The 13,466-nt window shown below is 38.3% G+C and overlaps 1 protein-coding gene across 11 annotated transcripts in view; it reads right to left on the reverse strand.

The window, feature by feature from the left end:
* The window catches only part of SOX6 (SRY-box transcription factor 6), a 622,190-nt gene that overhangs the window by 67,802 nt on the left and 540,922 nt on the right, over nt 1–13,466 (reverse strand). For all 11 annotated transcript variants that reach the window (XM_073216253.1, XM_073216252.1, XM_073216255.1 and 8 more), the window contains 2 exons: nt 13,111–13,294; nt 9,958–10,139 (listed from right to left, as the gene is read on the reverse strand). In XM_073216253.1, the coding sequence (XP_073072354.1) occupies nt 9,958–10,139; nt 13,111–13,294 (366 nt within the window). The remainder of the gene's footprint in view (nt 1–9,957; nt 10,140–13,110; nt 13,295–13,466) is intronic.

Genomic DNA, 13,466 nt, shown 5'->3' on the forward strand with positions numbered 1-13,466 from the left:
TTAGGCCAACAGACATTAAAGACATTTGCAAAAATGTAGAACAAAGCTTTCTTCCCATTTTTTTATTTTGAAAAATTATATTAGTGCTCAAAAATGTTATTTATATAAACATCTATGGGTTTGCTGTTATTTTGAAATGAATATACATTTCAAATTTTTCAGTTTTAACATCTCATGTGATAACTATTGACAGATATATCTCACATAAATATAAAACTCCTTTGGGGTCTTTAGTAGTTTTTAAGAGTGTAAAGGGGCCCTGAGACCAAAATTGAAAACGGCTGATCTGGAAGGATTCGGAGATTAGATCTAGAAGGACTAAGTTAGAAATCTGCCATCTAGGTCTATATGTTCCTCATTACTAGTAAATTTGCTCCATACAAAGGCCCAGACCAGCAAGTCTGTGCACAGTTACTAACTATGATGTGTCAGATTTTAACCTTTTCACTGGAGGGCCCATTATTAACTGGACATGGCCTTTTGACTTAAGACACTGTAAACAAAACTGAGACTCTTATATTTGTTCTTTCCTCATCCCATCCCTAGGAAGTATCTGGAACCTTGTAAAGCTATATAAATTCTCACAATTCTTTCCATTTAACAGGTAGAGAAGAAAGAAGCCAAACAAGTTTGTTGCTGTTTTTTTATGAATTAGGTCTTAAACTAGTCGCTAGGCAACCGATCAAGTAGCCCTGACAACAGAAATAAAAGCAGCTTAATGATTACACTCACTCGGCCAGGAGCCTATATACGGAACTGATTGTTGCCCAGTGTTATTTGTTCAAATATAAAATCTGACATTAACAAAACTTAAATTTTTTTCTAATCTTTCAGCACTTGTGATCTGCGTATGCTATTTTAGAAAAACACTATTGCCAGTATAAACATAGCTATTCCTTTCAAAGCAATATGCATGAAGACTATTTCCGTAGACTTCTTTATCTCATGATTTTAGTGTTCACGTCATTAAAATTGATGTTTGAAACTCAGATGTATGTCTTGTTTTAGATTTTAAGTAAAATTGCCCCCGTCAATCTCACAGAGATATAGGGAATGTATGAGACGATGGAGAAAGGGAATGCCGGAGCAAGGTGATCTAGAGCTGGTCTTAGTTTCTTAATCCCTAAGACAAAGATGGTAATACCTACATCCCTGCACATGGAAAGGTTAAGAGATATAATATATGTAGTATTTTCAAAGCATAGAACCATTATAGAAATATTTCTTGTCGATGTGAGAAGTGCTACCTAAATATTTTTTAAAGCAACTGCTGCTCTGCATTGCAAATGAGGATATGTTAGAATTAAAATTTGTCCACTTACAGGAAAATCTCTAATGTGTCCATGCCCTTCAGTACAAGTTATTGTTATCTTGAGAACAGGTTGCCATAGGAAAAAAGCACTGAAATGGAACATATTAGTCAACTGCTCACAAAAATGGCCATTCTGATTAATCAGTACTATGTACACCTTTGGAAACAACGAAACCTCACTAGTACGTGTGCTATATGAGAAGTTCATTCATTCCAAACATACTTTGCTAAATAATTTGCTCACACAATACGTTTTCACTTATTTTTGTACAGCTATATTGATCTTCTGTCTGAACTTATCCTGTCATGCAACAATGAATATCTGAATCAATTACACAAATAACGAAGCTGTGGCAATCGGCAATCTGAAACAGAAGATGTCCAGTATGTTTTTCATTTCCAATAAAAGGGGGCAGTGTTACATCAGTATAATACTGATGTGCTATTCTGATACTTTTGCCAAATATGGTTGAGGTGTAAGAATCTTCACTTGCAAAAATTGGACATCTGCTTTTTTGAACAAATAGAAACAAGTTTACAATGAACCTCAATGACTGGATTATTATTTTCCTATATACTTGACTGAAAAAATACCATCTTGGCATGAGAAATGCACATAGTTATCAAAAATCAGGTTAGGTATTTTTTAAAAATCACAGATTGAAATCCTGTTTTTCTGAAATATATTAAAGTATATATTAAATAAGTAAGGACAAAAGCTCCCTACTACTCTAATACAATCAAATTTGAACATTATCATGTTGGCTATGGCCAGATCTTGGCAGGTAAGCTGGTGTATATAAGTTGCTTTAAGAATGAAAATGAAAAATGCCTATTTCTACTTTGTAGGAAGGGGTCATTAGCTTCTTACATTTTTATATATATTTAATATTACTCTATCTCAAGACATTCTGACTCCAAGGAGCAGTAGGTTAACCCATTCATTATTGGAGAGTAACAAAGAGTGAAAATGTAGCAAAATAAACAACAGATCTGACAATCTGTATGAGGTCTTCAAGGACTTACTTTTAACTGAGCACCTCCTGTGCCAGATACATGCTCTTCATATGCTTTCCCTCAATACAATCCTCCAAGGAAAGGGTGTTTATCTCCATTTTATAGGTATGCTCACTGAGACACACACAGGTTAAGTAATTTACTTAAATAACATAGTTAGCAAACAGCACAGATTGCTACTAGAATTAACTCCACAAAGTAATACTGAGGATTAATCAGCTCCAAAACCCATGTTCTTTCCAGTACATCATGCTCCAGATGTGTCCACCTCTTCCCTTTGTCTAATCTAGCATCATTCAATCTTATGTTTCCTGACTGATACCTTTGCAGAGTCAGAACCAGCGGGCAGCCTGGCAGGGAAGAATGCCCTACACAGACAGAAGGCGACAAATGTACAGGGAAGAGGGGGGCTCAATGCTTTTCTGCATCACAGTTTTTATTTTTACCCTGTTTTATTCCATCTAAGGTTTGAGATTGCCCATGTAAAAAGTACTGTCACATGTAATAGGCTTAAAGATCTCATAGGAAACTAAAAAATGAATTTGGTACTGTTCTATGGAAAAATAATTGTCCAAGAATTAAGAAAGCTGAAATTTAATTCCTGTTCTGCCATGAATCCACTATGTGACCGTAGGTAAGTTATCTTCTTTTTCCCAGTTTTCCCATCACGAATTGAAGTGATTGGACCTGATCGAGTAATGTCTCCTCCAATTCTTTTATTCTTACAGTTGTAATCCCACTGAAACACTTCAGAAGCAGGTAGAATGTAACAGTAGCATCCATGGTAGCTCACTTGGACACCTGATGAGCTCAAATATTTTTCTTAAAGAGATTCTCACAGAATGAGAGGAATAGCAGTTCAGGTCACATGCATATAGATGTGTAATCTGCCTATTTATTAGCGACTCTACTCAGTAGGTAATCATTCTACTGACTGATCAAGACGAGCAAAATAACCAGATTCCCAACTTACATAATACCTATGAAGGAAAATGTTCTAACCAATCACAGAGTCAGCATTCAAACACTAAGGAAGTCCAAAAACTTAGAGAACGTTTTAACATTAAGAAGGCCCAACCTGCCTTGTCTCTCTTCTAGCCAGATGCCTTTAGCTTACTTAGCTTTAGGACATTTAGAAGCAGCCTATTTAAAATTCTGCTGTGTATTGTTATGACTAAAATACTCTCTATCTTAAAGATGTCAAAACAACAAAATTTGGTATGCGATTAGCCTATGATATGATCTAATTGCACTGGCACTTAGAGATGTTCTTGGTGTGGAAAGCTAAAACTGAGGGCAGACAGACTTTTGCTGGCAGGAGCCATTTGGATTTCTGCTGGCAGGACACTCACAATCCACACACAGAAGCTGTGTTGAAATGATGGAGCATAACAGCTCTTAAGGCGCCGTTACAGTCTATTGTCCCTACAATCTATATATTTAACAGACCCTAAGTATTCCATGACAAGCCGACCAGAACAATTCCACTGGTGCCGTTCTGGTCAATCAAGTCAACAATGTTTCATTTTAAAGGGCCAAAATAGGGATTTCCCCTATTAATTGAAATATACTATGAGCAAACAGGTATCATATGAACATATACACAATAATATATGTATTATAAAGACCCAGGCACCTCCATGCCTCTGTAGAAAATGTTTGCCCACATTTGTGATCCACACAAAGCATGTTTTTTATATATCTAATGTTACTAAATGTCACAAAAAGCTCTACAGTAGGACATTATGATGCTTTGCCCAGACCTCCCTTTGGCACTGAAACATTTATTTCCTCAGCTGTAGGGAATGTGGCTGGTAGCTAGCTCTCTGCTGTTGGCTCTCTTTGGCATTGCCTCAGCTGAAGAGAGTCGTCCCACCCAAGGTTATGTCCCCTTCCCAGGGTAGCCCTCATCCAATGACTAGTTGACAGAAGTACATAAAAGCTTACCCCCTCCCCCCAACTTGGGACAATACTGAATGTCCATGGCAGCCTTGAAGCTTCCTGTGGGGTTGGCTGAGGCTCAGCTGAGACTGCATCATACATAGTCCAGTCCTTCCTTCTTCCTTTCCCTTCTAGAGGTGGCAGTGAGACAGAACATTCCCAATCAACCACCTACTCAACCCCATCTCACGGTCTGCTGCCCAGAGGCCCAAACCGATGACTCACGCCTCTGTAAAGCACATCCAAATAAGAGAGCGGCAAGGTGTGCCTAATGCATTACAAGGTTTTATGACAGCAACACTGCAAAAAATTCTCTAAAACTGTATTGTAAGTTATAAAAAACAAATGCATAAGTCTAATTTATGGATCTTTGTATTTAAGGAAATTGAAATAATCCCAAGGTAGACAATTTCAAAGGCAATAAACTGAATTTGTTACAATCCATTTTACCAATCTCACCACATATTATATATTTTACCCTCTTTGACTCAGAAGAAAATTTGATCCTGAGAAGAAAAAGTAGTATTCTATGGATATAAACGTCATGAAATTAAGATAAATATTTCATTTATAAGACCACCAAAGCTACCATCACAGAAGTTCTTTAATACTGTTCTGAATATTCTCTTCTGACGGCAATTAACCTAACAAGCAAGTATAGATATGGGCTCTAGAAACTAAACAAAGCCTACAAACCTATAACTATATGTTCAGAATACTTACATTGTTTGTGGGGGAGAAAATGTTAAGGAAAGTTTGTAAATACAACATCCTTGAATATAATGGGCTTTTCCATTATATTAGACATTTTCAGTGCCCAAAATTCAACCCCAGTAAAGTCATGTACAGAGACAACTTCCTTCAACTGAGAAACCAGGGTTTTCTGGTTCTGTAGAAATCACTTTTCCACTTACCTTCAGGGGCTCAGTTACAGTCAGTGAGATATGTTTTTGGTCAAGGTTGGATTAAGTACTGTTGTTTTCAATCTTAATCTAATCTCTTATCTCTCTCCCACATCTTCCAAAGCAAAATAAGGTTTAATTATTTCAGAACCTCAGACTACTTCCTCCCAATGAACTAAGTCAGTGAGAAATACTTAAAAATTAGTATGTAGTATTTGAAGTTAATAGCATTTTAAGTTTGAACTTCAACTCTAATTGATGATACAAATTCAACAGTATAGGGTCATAGTGTCAGATAAACAGAAAGATTCACTGCTGGAAGCAGGGTCATGTTCAGGGCCAAGGTACTACTAGGTTTAGTGCACATGGATCAGGATGCCCCTGTTGTAAGCCTGCTTAATGTGACAGAGGGGCTTCACTAAATGGCAGAGTTGTTAAAACAATACTGAATTTATTTCTCATTACCGTTCAAAAGCTAAGTGGCATATACACACATTCTATTTTTAAAATACTCTGTTAATATTTCAAACAAAAATTTCCAGCATTTTGCAAAGAAATATTTCATTCATAACATTTATCAAAGGCAAATGATTTTTCATAATTTAAAAATAAGCATGATTATTTAAATGAAATAATTTGTTTTTTGTGGAATGAAGTTTCTAAAATGTATTAATTCTAAATACATTTTATTTAGCCCAGTAGCTTTCAACTAGGGGCAGTTTTCTCCTCCCTTCTCCAATAAGGGGCATTTGGCAATATCTGGAGACATTCTTGGTCGTCACAAAATGAGGAGGGAGAGGTTGCTTTTAACACCTAATGAATAGAGGCCAGACAGTCAGTCCCCCATGACAAAAATTATCTGATCTCCACACCAAAATATGTCAATAATGTCAGGTTGAAAAACTCGGATTCAACCTAACAAATCTGAAGTTTACATTGTTTTGTGTAGCAACTCAGTCAGAAAGGTTAACTCCGTGAGTTAACCAATATGCCAACATTTGACAAATCTACTCCCATTTCCTTCTGCTGACCCTCCTATTATCATGTGAGGGAGGATCTCATATCTGTGACAAAATAGCTTATTTGTTCTATATATTCAAAGGTCACCCAAGGTTTAGTTTAAAAGGTATGGGAAACATAAGAAAGAACCTATTCTGTCCCAGAGCTGGGTGAGCTATCTTAACTGTAACCCAGATTGCTACTCTCATTATTATAGAGAATTTTTATAGAAACTTCTTTAAGTTGAGATTCAGACAGGTTCATCAACTTGCCAAATATCTCCAGCTAGTAAGTGACAACTAGTGACTACTATCCTAAGTGAGAATATATATTTTCAAATTCATTAATACTTTTTTGTATATACAAAGAAAATCTCTGAATCACTGATGATTGTTACTACTCAAAATTTCTGAATCATTAATGGTAGTTAATGGGATGAGGAGGATAATTACCTTTTCACCATAGATTTTTCTATATTATTAGAATTTTCTAATAATTCTAATAAGATAAAGTAAGCATCTATTACTCTCATTTGAAAACCAATAAATTTTGAAAGACTGAAACAAACCACTGACAAGAATAATTTTAGGATTAACCCTTGACAAAACTGGAAAGTAGGCGATGGTCCCCAGTGCATGCACCTGTTCTCTTGTTGCTAACCCAATTTCCCACTCAGGATCCCTGAACCAAAGCTTGTTTACTTACCCATGTCCAAAAAAAGGATCTAAAAATGTTATTCACATTAAGATTAAATAGGTTATTATTTCATGGTGTGCTCACTGAACAGAAGATAGTATCTTAGATCAAAAGAATGATTCCTGTTTACTGCTGGAATTGATTACAGAATGGCACAAGGGTTTGAGGGCAAGACCTTTCTCTTCCTGTGGTCATTCTACATGAAACCATCTACTCAGACAGTTTCTAGCAAGGGACTCTGCCTTGTGGGCTCACTGCCAATGATGGGGTTACCTAATAGAGAGTGGGACACTTAGGTGAGTGAGCAGATCCAGTGACTGGCATATGCATGACAAGTCCCTAGTATATAGAAGTTTGTGGTGGTGAGTGAGCAGATCCAGTAACTGGCGTATGCATGACAAGTCCCTAGTATATAGAAGTTTGTGGCTTAACAGGCACCCAAAGACCCACATTACTCCAGGTAATTTCTCTCCTTTCTGATCTGAACCACTCATGAAAAGGATCGGTTAGGACAGGCAGTTCAATATGATCAATTTTAAATATTTTATGTATGTATGTATGTATGGTATGTATTGAATGCTAACATCAGTAACTCGGTGCAATGAGAACTGACAGTAAAGCCAAGTTCTTTATTAAGCTTTGGGAAGTCAACACTTCCAGAGCTGAGCTTCCCAATTTGTGTGAGGACTTTGGTCGCATACATGCTCTGAGAATTCTATCATACTCCCATTCCCTTCCTGGCCCCTGAACCCAGGCTGTCTACTCCTGTAGTTAAAGAGTATGCGAGGTCAATCAAGGATGAGAGGTTGATTCATCATTAACAATGGTTCTGTATCCCACTGTAATGGGTTGAATTGAATTGTGTCCCCCCAAATGGTATGCTGAAGTCCTAACACTTGGTACCTGTGGATGTGACCTTATTTGGAAATATGATCTTTGAGGATATAAGCAAGTTAAAATAAGGTCATAGTGGATTAAGGCTGACCTTAAATCCAATGACTGGTGCCCTTATAAGAAGAGGAAGATTTGGAGGCACAGGGACATACACATGACACGCATATACATGAAAGACAACCACATGGAGGAAAGCAGAAATTGGGGTCAAGCAGCTACAAGCTAAGGAACCACAAGGATGCCCAACAGCCATCGGAAGCTAGGAAGAGGCAATGAAGGATTATTCCCTAGAGTCTTCAGAAGGAATACGGTCCCTCCAGCACCTTGATTATAGACTAGCGTCCAGAACTGTGAGAAAGTAAGTTTCTGTTGCTTTAAGCCATCAGTCTGTAGTCATTTGTTACAGTTTTAAGAAACTGATACACTCACAGTCCCAGATTATCACAGTACCATACCTTTTGAAGCGGAAACACAGGAAAACAAACAAACAAGTGAACGACACCCTGGTTATGGCTATATATTCATACTTAAGTAACAGTACACATGACTAGTACTTCCCTCATGACTTCTTCCAAATGCTAGTTTAAGACTCCTTCTAGGAAAGGGGAAAGTACAAGTTTTATTAGAAAAGAATTCAGTCTCTAACATAGTACCCATTCTACAGAATTAGCAAGGACAGAAACACAGAGGAGGCTCATAAGTTATATTCTCAGCCTTAACTGAGTAAATGTATGAATGGAAATAACTTGTAAAAATTTACTCTAAAACTGTTACCAAAGACACTATCCACAGTGCCACTCATTTGTCTCTACATAGTTCCCATGTCAACACACAAAATCTCCCAGAATTCAGTGCTAAGAAATATTGTCACCTCTTTTAAAAAAAGTAGTGACTCTATAGCATCTTACTACACTGATGGACAATGACTGTAATGGGGTGTGAGGGGGGACTTGATAATATGGGTAAATGTAGTAACCATAATGTTGCTCATGAGAAACCTTCATAAGATTGTACATCAATGTCATGTTAATAAAAAAAAAGGCCTGTTTAATCCATTCATCAGATAATCAGTTTTTACTCGATGTATTACAATAGCCCCTCAAACAGGTCTCCCTGTTTCCATTCTTAACCGCCCATAGTGTATTCTTGGACATTAGGCAGAGCAATCCTTTTATATGTAAATCAGATCATGTCAGTGCCCTGGACAAAAACCGCCTAGGATTCCCATCACACTCAGAATGAAATGCAAAGCTTTTTCAGGGCCTACCAGGTCTAACATGCTCTGCCCTAGGCTATCACCGCACTTCGCATCCCACTGCCTTTCCTTCCCTCCCACCACTCTTGCCAGTGGGCCTCCTTGCTGCTGCTCTGCACTCTGAGGGCCTCTGCACTCACTGTTCCCACCATGCAGAGGCTCTTCCGGCTCTTCCCCGGGCCTGAACCACGGCTTCCTTCAGATCTCTGCTCATGTCCCCTCTGCAGACAGTCCTTACCGCCCCATCCTAAAGAACAACCCCAGGGCTCCCTACTCCCTGAACTTCTATTTTTCTCGTGGCATTTATTCACTTCCCGACATTACTGACATTGCAATTTGGATTTAATTGTTTATTTCTTCATCATTTTTGTTCTGCTATCAGAATGTAAGCTCTATGAGAGTGGGAATCTTGTCTGATTTGATCACTTGTTGTATCTTCAATGCCAAAAATGGTGCCTATTATAGAATAAACACCTGATAAATAATTTCTTGAATAAGGAAATAAATAAATGCATTTTTTAAGTTGCTTTGTTTTATTTTTTACCCTGGCTGATGGGGCGTTTAGTAATAAATTAAATGACTGATACTAACATAGTAGCCTTCACTGTGAGCATACATGTTTCTTCTCTTTTCATATTCATACATTCTATTCTTATTTTAATAACCTCATACATCCCTTTTTTTAGGTCTTTCCAAATCTTTGGAAATGAGACAGAAAGACACCAATAGGCACTTGGTGCCTGGGAGAAAACCTTCACTAATTCTATTTGTTATTCAGCAATAAATCTAAAATCTAAAATCTAAAATGTGATTCAAGACAACCCTCAAGCCAGAAGCCCGAATCTGGGCCTCTAGATTGGTGTTTGGAAGCCTAGAAAGAGCCGGATGAGAATGAGCCAGTGGGCCTGGCAGCACTGGTGAAGGAGGGAAGCAAGTTTTACCTTTTCACTCCTGCAGTTGTTCAGCCCCATATTATTCATGGAGGACAGTTTCCCATCCACACCATGTGGCTGTTGCTGCTCCCGCTGGATCTGCTCTCGCATCTTCCGAGCCTCCTGAATGGCTTTCATCACTGTATCCTGATCCCCAAACAGGGCAGGGGAGTTGAGACTGGACAGGATATCTGCACACACAGGATGCATTATTACAGGCTTGTGAGGCTAGATTCTTAAAAAAAATACTGCTACTGTCCACCCCCCTATAGAGTACTGCCTTCTCTGAATAAGGAAAAGGGTTCTGTTTGCTATTAAGAAAACTATGATGCATTGAGCACAAAAAGCCAGGGCAAGCAAGCTGTGCTGGTCTTTTCAGCCCTTGGAGGATTCCCCAGCACTCCAGTTGATCGGGCTCTGTCAACCCACCTCCTCACAAACGAAGTTTCCTACATTCTAGTTGCACACATTTACATCTGTTCTGTCTCTATCTACTGATAAGCTGAGGAGCAGTGGAGGAGGAGGAGGGGAGGGTAGAGAGACATCTCTTCAGGATGCTGGTTATAGTTGGTGTGCTAATGTAAGAAAGCTGTTTGCCACCTAGCAGAGAAAAACCTGTGAGGCTGCATGTGTACTTCAGTGGCATCTGTATCTGCATGTTCCCATGTCCACTGCAGGAGAGAGGGGGTGGGAAGGAACACACCACCGTCTCCATTCCCCAGCCACTGGCTGGCTAATGAAGCATTCCACCATCATGCCGCCTTAGTTATTTACCAAGAGAATGACAACCAATTCCCTATCCCCAACCCAAACCCCCACTGCTCTCAGCTCCCTGTCTTCATGATAGTGAAGCTGCATGTGTGGGAATGGTTTTCATATAAGTTAAAGCTTCAAATAAAGTGAGAATAAATATTGACTTTTATTATATTCTATGAACACAGAGGGAAAAATATGCAAAATTAAACTAAATTTCTTCCATATCTTATAATTTTACTGTAGGTTAAAATTAATTCTTTACATAAGCTTTTGCAATTTTAGACAAAAAGAAGGCAATTGTTTGCTGACTGATAGATTCAGCTGCTGAGGTAAAGTTAAATGTGATCCACTTGTTTGTGTCCTGGTATGAGCATTTCATGGTACATGTATGTGTGTATACATGTGCACATATGTACATGCATGTATGTGTGTGCATGTGCATACCTCATACAGGACAGAGGAAATCCTACTATAGCCAAACTCACACTATGTGTCTGTGTGTATGCAATGCACACATATATTTATTTGAGTTTAGAAAAAATTCCCAGGGCTACCTACAGACAACTGTTTAAAAGTCAAACAACCACTTTTTAGGATACAGAAAACCTGCATCTCTTGCTCTGGAACTTTTCTGGTAAAAACAAAATTAAGCATTTCTATTCAATATTGTCTGGATAAGAATGTGATTACTTCAGTCCATTTCTAACTCATGATCTAAGAAATATGCCCTGCTGAAATATAAATTTCCTAACACCTGTGACAGTCATCTTTGTCCCTCACAATGCTTAATACAGCAAACGAGTGCTTTCCAAACAAAATTCAGAAGCCATTCAAGATCAAGTCTATTATTTATCCTTCAGTTGGCTTTTCCTTTCTCATCTCAAAATTTCCAACAATACAGCAATCATATTCACATGCTGGAATCTCTCTCCCGCATGCCTATCACTGACGTAGAGTGAGAACCTCCTGGCCCCTGAAAGAGGCATCCTGATTCAACATGAGCATAGGCTGCTGTATGGATCCTAATGTCCCAAATTTTTATGAGGAAGATTTGCATCTCACCACTGGAAAATTCACTTAAACTCAACACAGTTCAGCAAAGACTCCAACCGTGAGTTCATAAAAAGAGCACGGAGTTATATATGAGAGTTATATATGAGAGGACCTGGATTCTAGTCTGCATCTGCTAATTAATAGCTGCATGGCTGTGGGCAAGTCATTTCACCTATAAGAACCACAGTTTACTTTATTATACAGTCAGGGTAATAATACACTACCTAACTCACAAGATTATTGTGAAAAATCAAATAAGATTAAGACAGGCAAAAATGTTTTTTTAACTGTAATGGCTACACTTACACATTATTTTATTCAGTATAATAAGCATTTCAGGCTCCAGGACTTAATACCACAAGGCAGGTAATATGGTGAAGAAATGCTAGTTCTAAATCCCTGTCCCTTTGAATCTGTGTCATTATTCGAAAATTAAGAGATGTAAAGAGCATAGGAACAATGTTAATACTTGGCACTCTGCCACTGACACGTGCTTTCAGGTTTATTGTTGCTGTTTAATTCCTTATGTGTATGTTCACGGGTTGGTATTCTTTCAGTTTAGTCTTTTTAAATCACATGCCTTCTAGGTGCCAGAAAGCATGTTAGGCACTTTATATGCATTCCTCTCTTTTAGTCATCGTGATGACCTATGAACTAGGTAATATTTTCCTTTCAGAGATGAGTAAACTGAGTTCAAAAATATTAAATAACTTTCCCAGGGTCATATAGGTAGTAAGTGAAGGCTTTTGGTCCAAGCCCAAATCCAGGTTTCTCCCGTGTACTTCTCACTCTGGGGTATGAATATCCCTGGAGATACTGGGCAATGTATCAGAGAATGTAAGAAGCCACAGGATTGCTATGACATATCTTACTTGGTATCAATTTTATTTCATATTATTTCATATTTAATATTATATTTCATCAAATTTATTTCGTATTTCCTATTTTGAAAAGAAAATATAAAATTTCACAGAAAATTTTGGCATTGAGCAGGCAACTTTGAGGCTTGGTACCTTGGGCCCCTGGAGGGTTCCTGGCCCTTGTGTCGCCCTCAGTTTTTATCACTCTAACAAAGCACAGACATTCTTAAGTCTCCAATGTGCTGGATCTAATGCATCAACTTCTCAAGAGCTCCTCCCAGCACGATTTATATGCTGACCTTTTCCAAAAGTTCTAATCACTTAAGACACCAAATTGGGTTATGTTTCAGGAGAAAAAGATTTTATTTTAACTTTTACTTTGTTTTCCTAGGCTAGGGAACACTCTGGAAACATGAAGAGGTCATCACTAAGCAGATGTGCTTTCTTTTGTCTAATTCCCAAGTCTCTGCCCGGTGTTGACCTTTCCATTTACCTAAAGAGGATCCTCTTGCCAAGCTTCCTCCAATGGGGCTGGGGATGCTGCCCTTGGTAGGCAGAGTGACAGGGCTCGTTTTGCTCACTGGGAAAAGGCTCTGGGTGGGAGAAGTTGGGGACTTTACAGGTTCAGCTGTCTTGGGTCGGGATGAGAGATTCAGTGGCTGCGCTGCTGCTTCATCCTACAAGAGTTTAACATAAGTAATTATTTTTAAAAAAGAAAGACAAATGAAGCACATTATCACTTAGTAAGCCACAGTTATTTTACACCTCAGAGACAATGCCACATTCTCCTACAATAATAACAAAAGAAGCTAATTATCTACCTCCTTGAAGATTCCTTGGAAGGAAACC

The sequence above is a fragment of the Manis javanica genome, chromosome 11 (genome assembly GCF_040802235.1).
Source record: "Manis javanica isolate MJ-LG chromosome 11, MJ_LKY, whole genome shotgun sequence".
NCBI lineage: Eukaryota > Metazoa > Chordata > Mammalia > Pholidota > Manidae > Manis > Manis javanica.